This window comes from Heloderma suspectum, chromosome 2, assembly GCF_057233095.1.
Source record: "Heloderma suspectum isolate Gila_16-S chromosome 2, 16-S_ref, whole genome shotgun sequence".
NCBI classification, from domain to species: Eukaryota; Metazoa; Chordata; class Lepidosauria; order Squamata; family Helodermatidae; genus Heloderma; species Heloderma suspectum.
Genome location: NC_139459.1, coordinates 59,541,026 through 59,555,085, shown reverse-complemented (window position 1 = coordinate 59,555,085; position 14,060 = coordinate 59,541,026). Strand labels below are relative to the sequence as shown.

Here is a 14,060-nt window from a genome sequence, read left to right as displayed (position 1 = left end):
TCTGATGCAGAACTGCCAGACATGGGGGAGGTATTTTCTCAGGCTAGTCCAGACATGACTAGGCAGGCTCCTCAGGTTTCACAGGTCCAGCTGGAAGAGGAGGAGGGTCCCTCTTCACCCCCACCCCCGTGAGTGATAGCGAACAGGGGGAGGCAGGGTTTGGGGAGTCTGATTTAACAGATGCCAGGCACAGACACAGAGCAAAGAGGGAAAAGGCCAGGGCGGAACTTAGACGGTCTACCTGATTGGCTTTGTGTGAGAAGCTGCGCTTAGAAGCCTCACGAGAGAGAGAGAGAGAGAGAGAGAGAGAGAGAGAGAGAGAGAGAGACCTCGCCCACCCCTTAAGTTAGGTTAGTGAGACCGCCTTCCCTTCAAATGGCGGGCAACTTTCATAACTACCTTTTGAACCCCCTGAAGGCATTTCCTTGTAGACTGAGAGTCACTGAGAATTTGCATCCGTATGACCCTGTGAAGTAATGGATTAAAACCTATAGACAGAAGCCGCTTGTCTGTGTTTGTTTTGGTGTTTGAAATTAAGTGGGGGCAAAAGGAACACTGACAGTCAACACATTTTGGGGGGTCTGCAAATCACATTGGAAGCTCAGAAATGGAAGGTGCAAACTGGGTAAATCCTGATCAAAACTGAACTGAAATTAATTTCTCACACATCCCTAATCATAAACACAGGGCACTGATCTTCATGATTATCCAAGTAGGAGCCACTTTGGCTCCAGGCACCACCACTGAGACCACTTGGGGGCCTTTCACAGGCCATGGGAGGCCTCTCCTCTTCTTCCCCCACCAGTAAAGCAGTGATGCTGTGCGCCCTGACTCGGCTGCAGCCCCCCCAGCCCCCTTACGGCTGAGGAGTGGCAGGTCTCCTGACTACCCTCCCCGAAGCCTCCTCTGGTCGCCCAGATCACAGCAGCTGGCCCACCGCAAAAGCACATGACAAGGCAAAGCTAGTGAGCCCCTGCTGGAAGTGAACAAGAGAGAGAGCGAGGGAGAGGAAAGGGAGGATGAGTGAGCAGAGGTGATTGGGCGCTGCCAGTGGCCCTTGGGCCTTGTAGTGAGGAAGAGTGACATAGGGCATAATCCAGTCACGTTGAAATTAAAGGGACTATTTATTCTGGCATAAACTTTGGTGGTCTATAGCCCACTTCATCAGATGCATGGGATATTGTGGAGAGTTTCAGTTTCACTGTTTGTTTTTACTGTACATATGGTGGTGGAATTGTAAACACTGAGGTTAGAAGATAATTCAATGAAGAAAGTACTGATTATGACAATCAGTTCTGTATTAAATTTCCTTCTGACCGGACTGTTTAAAATTCTCCCCCCACCCTCATGTGTATTGTATATAAACCTGAAACTCACCAGAATACTCCACGCTTCTGATGAAGTGAGCTGTACTCCATGAAAGCTTATGCCAAATCTGTTCATCTTGAAAGTGCCACAAGACTCTTGGCTGTAATTACTGTGTCATAATTAGTTACTACTGTTTACAATGTAAACAGCTTCAGATGCAATGTAAACAGTAGCCTATAGTTCCATTAATTCCAGTGTGACTTCGATCTGCGTAACGTTCTCTGGATTGTGCCCTATGATGCATGTGATTGAAATGTGACTATTTTTATTAGCTACTTACAGCATTTTTTAAAATAACCCTTTGAGACTCTGGAGAGGTGAAAGTGGTTTTTTTTTTTTTTTTTACTCAACAATGGATGAAGCCACCAAAAATTATTCTTGGGTAGTTTTGTAATTTGTTTCCTGTTGTCCGTCAGAGACCCATCCGGTTGAAGTGCTCCGATCCATCTTGTTTCTTGTTGTGTGTGTCTTTCTATGCTGATGGAATTTCATACTAACAGAAAATCGCCTCATCCTCAGTTTGGGGGGGGGGGTAAAAGAGCTTCAGAGCAGACCACAAGTAATGCCAGCCTAGCCCAAGGCGAAAATGCCAATACTGGCTGCTGGCAGCCAAACTTGCTCCAAAGACAGAGCTTCAGTGATCTCATAACCAGCCCAACTATGCAACATGACAAAGCAGCAGAAGCGGTCAGCATTCAGAGTTTTAGGTGAGAATAATGCAAGCATCAGATTTATGTATTTTTTAAATAACATCCCTGAGTGCATTTGGTGGCACGTATATTTCATGCCACTTAAATAACTGGAATGGTGCTACCTCCACTGAGCTGTTGAGCAAGGCTTAGATAATAGCATCATGTTGAAATTTTCCACTGGATATACAAGAGTTTGTGCAAAGGTCTTTTTTTCTGGGCAGATGAGCAATAGCAGCATTGACCAATACTAAGTAAGCTAACCTGATTTCATAGAGCAAGACTTCGTCCTAGGTCACTTAGAACATTTCCATACAAAAGAGGGACTTCCAAGTGTCAGACCTCCAAGTCACAAGCAGACGTCATTACTGGTTCACATGACAGACTAGGGACTTCCAGTACTGCACTAAACGTGGCACAAAGTCCCCTCCGTAGTTGGCTACCTGTCCTGGCTGGCAGTGTCCTTTCCCTCCATTTCTGGTCCAGCACTACAGTGCTAAAGCAGCCTCAGCAATGTGCCATCTGGATGCAGCCATTCTGGCAGGGGTGCTAAAAAGTATCAGATAAATCAGTGACAATACACAAGTTCTTTATCTCCATTGTCCTCCTCGCAACAGGGATGGGCCATCAGGAGTACATTATTCAATCGTTCTTCAGCATTATTTCATCAGTACTTATTACATCTGTTCTTCAGCATTTTCCTGTAGCATTCTGGGCACAGCTGAACAACATGCTGGTGTTTCATAGCTTTGAGACTTCTTTTTTTAAGTATGAAGTTGTTGAACTATTGCATTGCTAAATGTATTTTCTATTATTACAACGGTTTTGTATTTAATATAATTAAAAATAATATAATTAAAAATAAGCAAGTGACACTAGAATTGTTCATATATCAGATTATATCCAGTGCTGGCCACTGGCTAGTGGGATGGAATCTGCTGGCAGAATGGATTTCCTCTTCCCCCCTGCAGCCCCCTGCATGCCTCCCAAATCTGCTCTGTAGGGTTGGGGGGCTCTCTGGAGCAGATCAGGGGGTGCAGAGGGAGGAGAACAAGGGGAAATTCTGTTGTGTGAGCAGACATCTGCTCACGTGATATTGGATTTAACTCATCAAATTAAATATGTTTATAATGGGAAGCTTATAAGCCACAGAAATAATAAATAAATAAATAACATTACCATACACTACTTGAGAATGCACACATAGCAAATGTTCAATGTGTTCAATGTGGTGAAACTGTCACCCTATCACATGTTTTCCTGTTAAGAAAATGCTGAAGAATTCCAAAAGGTTAACTTTATAACAGTTGTATTAACAACCAATTTTATGGAGTTATGAAAGTGGAATGGGTCAAAAGCCAGGATCATCCATACAACAGCCCACCTGTCCTCCCAGCATAGCTCTACAATCAACTGACTCTAAGCCTAATTCCCCTGCATATTTCCTTTCCCTCAGCCATGCATGAGCATGAGACTGCAGAAACAGACACTGGTCCTTTAAAGAACTGGAGTCAGCATCCAGCGGGGTGGAGCCACGGAAACACCCTTCTTAAGGCATCAGTTGACTGTAGTCCTTTGCTGGGACAACAGCTCCTTGTAGAAAAATACTTCAGCCAGCCTATGCTGCAGAGCGCTATCCAAAGTCCTGATGTGACTCCTGCCTTGCCTGGCATGACCCTGAACAGACAGTGAGCATCATGTTACAGATCGCTTCCTCTGGGCTTCATACCTACTTAGGATATAGGCTCCCCATGAAATTAGGAAACTGCGTGACTCAGTTTCTAAATCACGTGGGAAGCCTACGTATGTATAGCAGGACCCCTGCTTCAAAACAAGCCACCCTTAAGCATAGAAGGCTGGGAGGGGGCAGTGAGGATGTGACAGTGGGGTGGACCAATGAGCATGACCCCACCTTCTCTCCCTTTCACACAGCTGTTAATTGCATGAGGAGAATGACTGAAGAGAGAATGACTAAAGAGAATGTATGGGAGCCTCTCTTCAGACCTTCTAATGAATGTGCACAGATTAGGAGCAAACTCCGCCCCCACCCACCCACCTATATTCATTATCTGTGGAATGGCATGAAAAGTGACCTGTACTTCTCCCACAGCTGCAAGCCAAGCGAAACTGGGCCATACACAAAAGCTTTGCCATTAAACAATAGATTTCTTTAGATTAAACTGAACAAACCATAGCCCATACAGGAAACATATTTTCTCATCAACTGCCCATGGCCTTGTTGTCTCTGTATCCAAATTCTGCATGGTAAGATTATGTTGTATCTTGTGTAGAAGAGAAATGATACTGTCTTGTGGGGTAGAAAAAGTAAGGTAGCATATGTTGAAAAGGATCTGTAGTATTAACATAATTGGCAGTTCTACAAATGGCATATCTTTGATATTCTGGTCAGCCACACACAGAGACAAATAAAAATCTCTATCAAATTGACTCTATCAGATTTTATTAAACCAGCCATACACATTCAGGTTAATATTTTTTTTTTGAAAAAAGTCAACACTTGATGGAATATGTGCATCTACATTAATGGGTTCAAACTGAGCCAATCGTTCACTGCAAGAATTTACAAAATTTCCTCCCTCATTTACAAAACAAACCCCAAAAATCCTTCTTGTTAATTGTCCAGTTATAATTCACAGCATTCTACTACACAGCTCTATGTAGTGGGGTGGGGTGGGGTTAGTGCAAAAGAAAAATACAGATATAAAAACATTGGAGATTGGAATACAAAAAGGAAAAAAAAGTTGGAGCTTCTAGAGGTGAGTGTCTGCTATGGGTATCCTTCTAAGCTCTACAATCTGAGAATTAACCATGGTGCTTCCATCTTGGCTGCCATGGCAGGACTCAGTGTCACTGAGATTGAGGCCTGCACCTGAAACAGAGAAAGCAAGACATAATTTGAGAAGGGATGTACGAAAGTCACTTACCTTTTCGCAGATGTGATTCACGGTGGGAGGGGAGGCGCTCTGTCCCTCCCCCCGGAATCCTCCCTGGCCGGCTCCGCTCCATGGCGGCTCTGTGGAGCTGCCGGCCAGGGCCATCCACAGCCAGAGTTCCGGCCACGGACAGGCTGCTGCGGACGCAAATGGCAGCCATTTGCGTAGTGGCCACTATTTGCATAGCTGTCTTTACCGTGATAGGCTACGTAAATACTTACGTAGCCTATCACGGAAAGAGCCACGGCGCAAATGGCGTAGCGGCCGCCGTTTGCGTCCCTGCTCTTTGCTGTGATAGGCTCGCAGGATGTGGCAGCCTCGCAGGATGCAAATGGCGGCCGCGGGAGCCAGTCGAAAGACCAGCCGCCGCCGCCACCGGACTGCCAGGCAAGTTTCGTTCTGGGGCTATTCCGCGAGGTGGCGGGGCGTGGGAGGCCGTTCCACCACAGGTTTTGGGGGGGCCGAATGCACTGGCCCTCACTGAAATCCGTGGTGGAATTCTCCGCCATCCCTAAATTTGAGGTGGGGGTGGAAACCAAAACAGCAGCATGTCCTGCAGAGACCAAGCCTGCCTGTTTCTTTATTCTGACATCAGCTTCCTGTTCCTAATACAGATTTATCTTTTCTCTCTGGTCTGGATTTTTGTACAAAACAAAGAACTCAAGGGTGCACTAGTCTAGAAACAGTTTAAGGCCCCATGCATTTTGACCTGCAGGGACAATCTCATCAAGAAACAGCTAAAGCAATATTGCATGTTGCTTTTTTTGGCTGACCCTTGATGAGATTAACACAGTTGCTCCAGAAGGCCTTAATAAACTGATTGTTCCTACTGCATGTTAAGACCTTCTCTTTCCCTTTTCTGCATTCCTGCCCTCCCTGGACTTCTGTATCCATAAACTGCAGTTATAAATAGGGATGGCGTGGACACCCGACTCGGTCTGGGAGTCCGTTGGGCTCCTGCCCGCACACGCCCCAGACTGTGTCCGCCGAACCTCTGGACTTGCTTACCCCCGCTCATGCCCTCCCGGACGTTCCCCACATTCACCCAGACCAGTCCGCGAGCACCTGCCATTTTGCGGAGCTTATTTTTACGGAAAAAAGGAGGTCATTAAAATGCACATATTTAAATATGCACAAATTTGGGCTGGGAAAGGCTGATCTACACAATATTACAGGCATAAATGTTTTGAGCTCATGGGGGCTCGAGCATGGGTCTGGGGGGGGCTCAAGCAGGGGCAGTGCTTCAGCAGGAGCCCGACGATACCGGACGGGGCTAGGTCCGTCCATCCCTAGTTATAGATCACAGAAGGTATGACTCTGTTCTTCTGCAATATCGCCTTTGTGATGTTTAAGACTTGGGCTGATCATGTGTGTGAACACATACATACACACAACATTTTACCTATGACATTAATGCAGGGGTGGGCAACTTGTGGCCTTCCAGATGTTTTGGCCTACAACTCCCATGATCCCTCACCATTGGCCATGCTGGCTAAGGCCAGTGGGACTTGTAGGCCAAAAATATCTGAAGGGCCACAAGTTGCCCACCCCTGCCTTACAGCACATAAAAGAGGTGAAGTCTGCAGTGAGGAACCCCAAGTGGCTCTTGTCTAAAGTACCCATTTCAACAAGTTTTCAACTGGATTAACTAGCACAGCTTACCGCCAACCCCCCTGCAGACCGTAGCTTTGTGTGGGTGTTTGAAAAATGTGCACTCCCTAGCCTCTTTCACAGGACTATAACTTCCAGGGTTCCTTGACTGGGAGCCATGATAAGTAAGGAAGCATGACAGTGAGATACAGTGGTGGCATAAAAGGGTCTTGTATGCCAGAAAATTCTAAAGAGGAAGTGGCCCCTGCTTCCCTCAGGTTGCCATTTTTCAGTTTTATTCCTTATTTTTATATTTCCTTACGAGTTTAGTAGCACTGACAAAGAAAAGCAGCTCTATTTCTGCATATTTCTTTGTTCAGCTTATAATCCTCTTTCCCACTGAGCGGCCCTCTTGTCGTATCTTCATGGAACTCTGTCACCTTTAATGAGCACACAGCACTGAATGTGCATGTAACCCCCAGGATATGAAAAGGCATTGCAGTTGTTCCTTCTAGTTCTCCCTGAGTTCCTCCCCTTCCCTGCCCTATCAGAGTTTTGCACCTGCAAGGAAAACACCTGCATGGGGAACATGCCAGTGTTTGCACAATGCCAATGGTGCCCTCCAGAGAGCAATAATGTTGTCTTAGGGGAGCCTGGCCAAGGCCGGTACTAGTTGAAGGATTCTTTGCACCAGCATTACATCAAGATAAGAATTGGTTTGTCAGCGTGACGCGTCTAGGAATTTTCTCTAGAGAGATGCTTGTGTAGTGGCAGGTGGCATAAACAGCTTCAACATGGCTTCAATGCTTCATGAACAAAAAAGCAGACAGAACAGCCCTGCTTCTGCTCCCCACCCCCATCCCATCTCTTCTGCAAGTGGCACAGACAGAACACTGTCATCTGAGTGAACATGCTGTGCTCTGGTCCCTGGAAAAGTAAATAAAGCATTAAAAACATTGCCCAACCCCTATTTGGGCATTTCAAGACTTGCAATTCCTATTTATTTAGAAGTGTGTGCAAGCATAATTAAACATGGTAATGTCAAAAGAGATTAATACCAGACATTGCTTTCCAGTATAACCAGTTGCAAATGACCGAGGGCAGCAGAGGCTCGATGCACTAGGCAAAATGATTCCAGTTGCAAATTCATTGGCTTCAAAGGACCCGTTACCAGGAACAAATCTGGCTCACCAAGTCCTGAATATGCTATGCTTGCAGGAGACCAAGCATTACCAGTTTCTCAGTTAGCGAATAGGTTATGGAATGCAAGTCAGAGGGTAAACGTAGCACGTTAGGTTTCATTCTGCACAGACCCAGTTGCTGCCCAGGATTGCTCATCTTTTTCTTTTTGTCTTTTTAAATTGTAGGGAATGACCAGGTGATGGTGTTCTGCTATGCTCCCCAATGGCTTCTAAATAAAAAGATATTAACAGAAGAGACATGGAAGTGGGGGGAAGGTCCTGCGAAAGGGAATGGCGAGTTTTTAAAAACAGGTATCCCTGTGATTAAGCAATGACCTGGAGCAGGCCAAAAGAAATAGATTATCCTGAAAGCAAGGCATATGAAAAAGAAGTTCTGTAAGCTCCTAATTTTTGTGGTGCATGATTTGGAGACCTAACTAAGTGTAGGGCCAGAAAAGAGAGTGATTCTTTTCCCTGAGGGGTGGAGAATAAGTATCTGTTGAACATCTTGAGGGAAAAGACAACTCATTAAGCATAGCTCAGATGTTATCTGTGGTAGTTACCATCTATGGCTTCCATGATTTTTGTAAGCCATATTTTGAGGCCTTCTAGAAGTCTGTTGACCTCAGATCCCATGGCATTTCAGACAATCCAGCACCACAACAAAAGTGACTGCCAAATACTGGGTTATCTCTGAATCTACCTTTACTTTTCCTTACAAATAGAAGAATTCAATTCAGGGAGATGGAATTGGTATAGAAAAGGAATGGTAAAGAAAAGGTAGTGGGACTACCATAAGCCACTTCAGAATTGTCCCACTATGGAATTCCAAGAATTAACAATTAACTGCTACTAGCCACTGTCAAAAAATACAACACAGGGCCAAATGGAATGGCCTGCCATTGCACATTTTATACCATTATGTTAAGCATGGTTATGATATGTCATTTAAATTGGGGCTTTTGCAGGTTCTGATCCTTAACACTACATCCCTTTTGTAAAACAAAAAAACAAAAAACACACACACAAACCCAATTCAATCTCTGATACCAGGGATGAAATATTTAAGAACTGATAAGGATATGTTTGATTATCAATAGGATATCAAATTCCCAATGAAGCAATAACCTAAAACTGTTTGGCGTACACGGTCAGACTGCTAAGTCTAGAAGTGTTTACCACAGAAGGTTAAGAGTTCATAGGGCCAGCTTGTTCTCAGACTACAGCACTTCAGGCCTTGTAAGGCTATTCAATGATTTCACACTGGCAATGTGATTTCTGAGAAAACTTAGTCTGCACATTTCCAACAATAATGGTGAAGTTTGTCTTTCATGTTCCCTTGCTAATAACAGTAGCCTAGCATCTTTATCAGCTCTGCCCATCTTGCAGTCACAAAAAGGAAACTAGGATCTGAAGTGGACATTGCTTCCCATTTTGAACTAGAGTTCTAAACAAGAGTGACAGCTTAGCTTGCAAAACCAGCAAGGCCCCTCTAGTGCCATCTGCTGTCTGAATGGGTCAATGTGTGTGTTCCAATACTCAATATAGTTAGGTTGTTCAATATCAGATCTCACCTTGCTGTTTCAGCATTGGTTTTAAATGTTGTGCCCCACATAATGTGCATGTTTGAAAGCCTATGCCTGCCTTCCTCAACCTGGTGTCCTCCAGCTGTGTTGGACCACAACTCCCATAATCCCCAGAAAGCATGGATGATAGGAGTTTTAGTCCAACTCATCTGCAGGACACTGGGTTGGAGAAGGCTGGCCTATACTATGATATCCATACTAATTTCTCATGCAGTCTGTGTACGCAGTTATTCATTAAGGCGGGGGGCTCCAACCTTTTTGGACCTGTGAGCACACTTAGGAATTTGATAAACTGTTATGGGCACCACCACAAAATGGCTCCAACAGTGGATGTAGCTAGTCATACAATGGCTGCTGTGGGAGCCTGGTTAGTTAAAAGGGAGCTAAAGAGGTGGTGGCGGGGGTGGGGAGAAATAGTGAGGCTAGAGGCTGGGGGGAGGGAGGAGGAATTAGCAAGACAAAGGGGGAGAGGGAGCAAGAGCAAGGCTAGAGGTGGAGGGGGGTGAAACAGCAAGGTGAAGCGGTGGGGAAAGAATCAGCAAAGCTAGAGGCTAGGAAGGAGGGGGAAAAAGGAAGGAAAAGGTGTAGAGGAAGAGCAAGGCTTGAGGCTAGAAGGGAGGGGGAACAGTGAGCTAGAAAGGTAGGGGGGGTCGAAATAATGAGATACAAAGGGAGAAAAAGAAGTCTGCCCTAACATTTTCAACCAATTTCTTTGATGGGGCAGGGAGTGGAGAGCTTTGTGGGTGCCCTTGGAGGTGCCCGTGGGTGACATGGCACCCATGGGTGCTGCGTTGGGAATCCCTGCATTAAGATTTCTTTAATAGGCACCATAAAGAATAGAGCAGTTTGTATTTTACATAGTATTCCTTTTTAGCAATGAAGCATGACTCTTGTACTCTCTGAAACACAGGAACTCCACTGTTCAGATGTGAAATCTTTGGGGAGCCATAAGAATTTTAGCTGAAATGATCTGTGCATCTGAATGCCGCTGAACCCACATGCAGACTGTAGTTAAAGGCACTCTGGGAAATGTGCTGTACCTGTAAAGCAAGTTTAAGATGTCTCCAGGCAGCTTAATCTGATCTTTGTGCCCATGTGACATGGCACATCTAGAACTATTTCTTCAGGGCACTCAGAATTTTTCCCCTACTTTAATTAGTGCTGTTTTCAAAAGAGAAAGTGACCTAATTTGGCACTTGTGCCTTTCACGCAGTGAAGGCACAGAAACATATATATTTCTGTCACTTCATGCCTTGTTAAGCAGTACTATTCCTGTGACCTATGCCTATGCGAGTGTGAGTCAGTCTTGCAAACAGGCAAGACTGAGGCGTGGCTACACAGAGTGCTGCTGCTGAATGACCAACATCTAAACATAAGAGATATAAACTGGAAGCACACGTGCCCAGCGAAATAGCTCTTTCGGAGGTGGTAAGATTGGCATGTAATCACACAGTATATTTGTCGTTGTAAACAGGGCCTTTTACACTTCGGTCTTTCTAGGAACTTCGTAGCATCCTTCCTCCCTTAACCATAATTTCACCTTTTCAGTCTATGTGCCACCTGTGTATCCAAGAAGCCCCACTAGCTCCTTCTGTACCACTACCCCCACTCTGTGTGATGGGTGGTCCTGGTCCATCCTTGCCCCTATATAACTTTCTCTTCCTGCATGTTGGCCCTGCCTTTGCCACGGACAACCTCCTGTGTATTGCTTGCAGACCCATCCAAGATTTAACAGTCTTTTCCTGTTTCCTGTCCTGTTTCCTGGTTCAGCTGTGACTATTGCTGACAGAGAAATCTGCAAAGGAACCAAATGAGTTCGGATTTTCATGAATCCGACCTGCGGATTCCTCAGCGGACCGGCTTTTCCCCTGTTGGGTGGATTCTGCAGACGTGTGGACCATTTTTCTAACCTTTGGGAATTTTGTGCAAATTTCATTGTTGAAAAATATGCAAAAAACCCAAAAACAACCTGGCCCCAAATGTGCATTTCTCCGAAAAGCTAAAGCGTGAAGATGTGCATTTGGGGAGGATTTTCACATTTGCGCCAATTCGGGACCATAAAAAATCCGATTCCACCGATGGGCGGATGACAGAATGAAAGGTGCCTGACAATCCGTGAAGTATAGACAGAACGGAGTTTTGCACAATCCACATATCCCTAGCTGTAACTGCCTCTCCTACTGCTGTAACTCTGTAGCTTTGCACTCACTACGCAGAATCAACCTCAAACCTGTTTCTTAGACCATGAAGTTGGTTTTCTGCTTCATGTCCCTAAAATAGGAGCCTAAATTAGCAAGGATGCCCAATCCCCACTGGTCCATGACAGTGCTTCTAGTGCACAGACAACCTCTTCCATACAAATGCAAACAAGCATATGCCGAAGGACTTTCATGTAAGGTATTTGGCAGCAGTGGTACAGGCAAGAAACAGTATCTTAAGAATGTTGCTCCCATAAGAATACCATTTTTCCCTACATGCTCGTTTAAGTCAAGCATTTGAGAAAATCCATTAACAATGCAATGCTATACATGTCTACTCTGAAGTAAGCCCCATTGAATTTCATGGGACTTAATTCAGGAAAGTGTCTATAGGATTGCAGCCTAAACATTTCAGACTAGCTTGGTTTCCTGACATCTGTACAAACAAGACAAAAGCTTAATGCTTTTGAATTCAAATAGCTTTTGTAGGTCTTTTAAATAATTTGCATATTAACTCTAGTACAGGAAATAAACATTGGTTGTAAAACAAAGATCTTGCTCTAATTTGAACTGCCAGCCAAAATGCGTGAGCAAAAAAAGCTATCCCTGCTGCATTTCAAAGTGTCACATGTGGCCCTTTGAAAAGAAGAAAAAATGCACTTACCAGTTTTTAAAGCAAATATTAGATCATCAAACTCTTGTGATTCTTCATCAGCCACCAAGGAACCGTTACTGAACCCTCCAGGAGTTGTATAGGCACTGCCGTTCTGTGGGCTCTTCTTAAAGCTGGCACTGGCCTGGCTGGCCAGCCTCAGTGAAGCCCTCTCCCAGTCTGCTGGCATCTTGACAAAAGACATCATGACAGTCCCTGCAGCAACGCCCCCAAGGAGAATTCAAACAACCAGGCGGCTGAGATAATCCACATCAACAAACCAGTTCTAGCAGTTTTCATCTCCACCAGAAGCCAGTCATTTGTAAAGCTAATGAGTGTTAATTGGCCATTCAAGACCAAATGGCCCCCAAATACTTCACATTGCAACAAGGAATTTACAATTTACAACAGGGAATTACAACAACATTAATTTCCCCCAAGCTGCTGAGGGGATTTTCAGCTAAGCTCAGAGGAAACAGGGAAGGCAGAGGCCAGGTTCACATGATCATGGAGGGAAAACAAGCTGTGGTGGCTTATTTTCCCTCCCTGCACGTGCTGGTCATGAGTTGCCTCATTGGCATAATTACCCTTGCTGGGCACGGGTTGTTGTGACATCCAAACCCAGCAGTGGTGGATGGCTGGGTTGGTTTACAAACCACCCTGAAAACCATGGCTTGTTCTCTTGGTGAACCTGCCCAGAGAAATGGCTGATAATGTCAGTGTCCCCTGCTAATCAAAAACTGCTGGTGCTGCATCCCTGTCAGCCCCGTCTCCACTGCCCCTCTGATTAAGAATTATGTAGTTATTACAAAAGTTGCAAGAAATGACTCTCTGCATAAGAGTTTGCATGGACCCCTTATCCTCCCAACTATGTTATTGATTCCCTAGATTTCCTCAACCAGGATATAAATACTTTGTCTTTAGTGAGTTGCAAAAGTCCACCCCAAATATTTTGGCCCTACCAATGTTGTTGTTGTTCAGTCGTTCAGTCGTGTCCGACTCTTCATGACCCCATGGACCATAGCACGCCAGGCCTTCCTGTCCTGTGCTCTCTCCCGGAGCGTGCTCAAGTCCATATTCATTGCATCAGTGATGCTATCTAGCCATCTCATCCTCTGCCGTCCCCTTCTCCTTTTGCCTTCAGTCTTTCCCAGCATCAGGGTCTTTTCCAGAGAGTTTTCTCTTTGCATTAGGTGGCCAAAATATTTGAGCTTCAGCTTCAGTATCTGTCCTTCCAATGAGCACTCAGGGTTGATTTCCTTTAGGATTGACTGATTGGACCTCCTTGCAGTCCAGGGGACTCGTAAGAGTCTTCTCCAGCACCACACTTCGAAAGCATAAATTCTTCGGCAGGTTGTCAAAACAACAACAACCCTATTTACCTTATCGTGAAGAATTTCCCCAGACACGGAGTAGCCAAGACTAAAGGAACATAATGTCATCCTAAAAATACCTCTTTACAGAAGCCTTTTTTCCAGTGAAAAACATTTGTTTTCCAATCGCTAATCTTTTAAGAGGTTATTTAATGAGACTGTTGTTTCAGGACTCTCCCCTGCTCCTTCAGGGCATGTAGCAAGTTATGCTAACTATTCTTGGTAAACTAATGTACGAATATTCTTGCCAAGGTACTTTTCTTTGTCTAATAACTAATTGCTAGAAATATAAACATCTACAAAGGTGAACTGTGCAACTGATATCAAACTGTGGCCTAATTTCCTTGTGTATCTATCGTGGACTCTGTAATAGGACGGGTAACGTCCAAAGAGATTACAGAGGGATGAAAACAGTGCAAAAGGAGTGGTAAGCTTTACAACAGCAACATCAAGCCTGCCTTATGGTTTG

The 14,060-nt window shown here is 44.8% G+C and overlaps 1 protein-coding gene across 1 annotated transcript in view; it reads right to left on the bottom strand.

Annotated features, from left to right (window-relative positions):
• Positions 1-4,206: 4,206 nt before the first annotated feature.
• Positions 4,207-14,060, bottom strand: part of ADGRV1 (adhesion G protein-coupled receptor V1) — a 391,637-nt gene continuing 381,783 nt past the window's right edge. Inside the window, exons 89-90 of the mRNA XM_084833645.1 lie at positions 12,231-12,408; positions 4,207-4,947 (exon numbers count right to left, since the gene is read on the bottom strand). Coding sequence (XP_084689771.1) covers positions 4,829-4,947; positions 12,231-12,408 — 297 coding nt within the window. The 3' untranslated portion in view covers positions 4,207-4,828. The remainder of the gene's footprint in view (positions 4,948-12,230; positions 12,409-14,060) is intronic.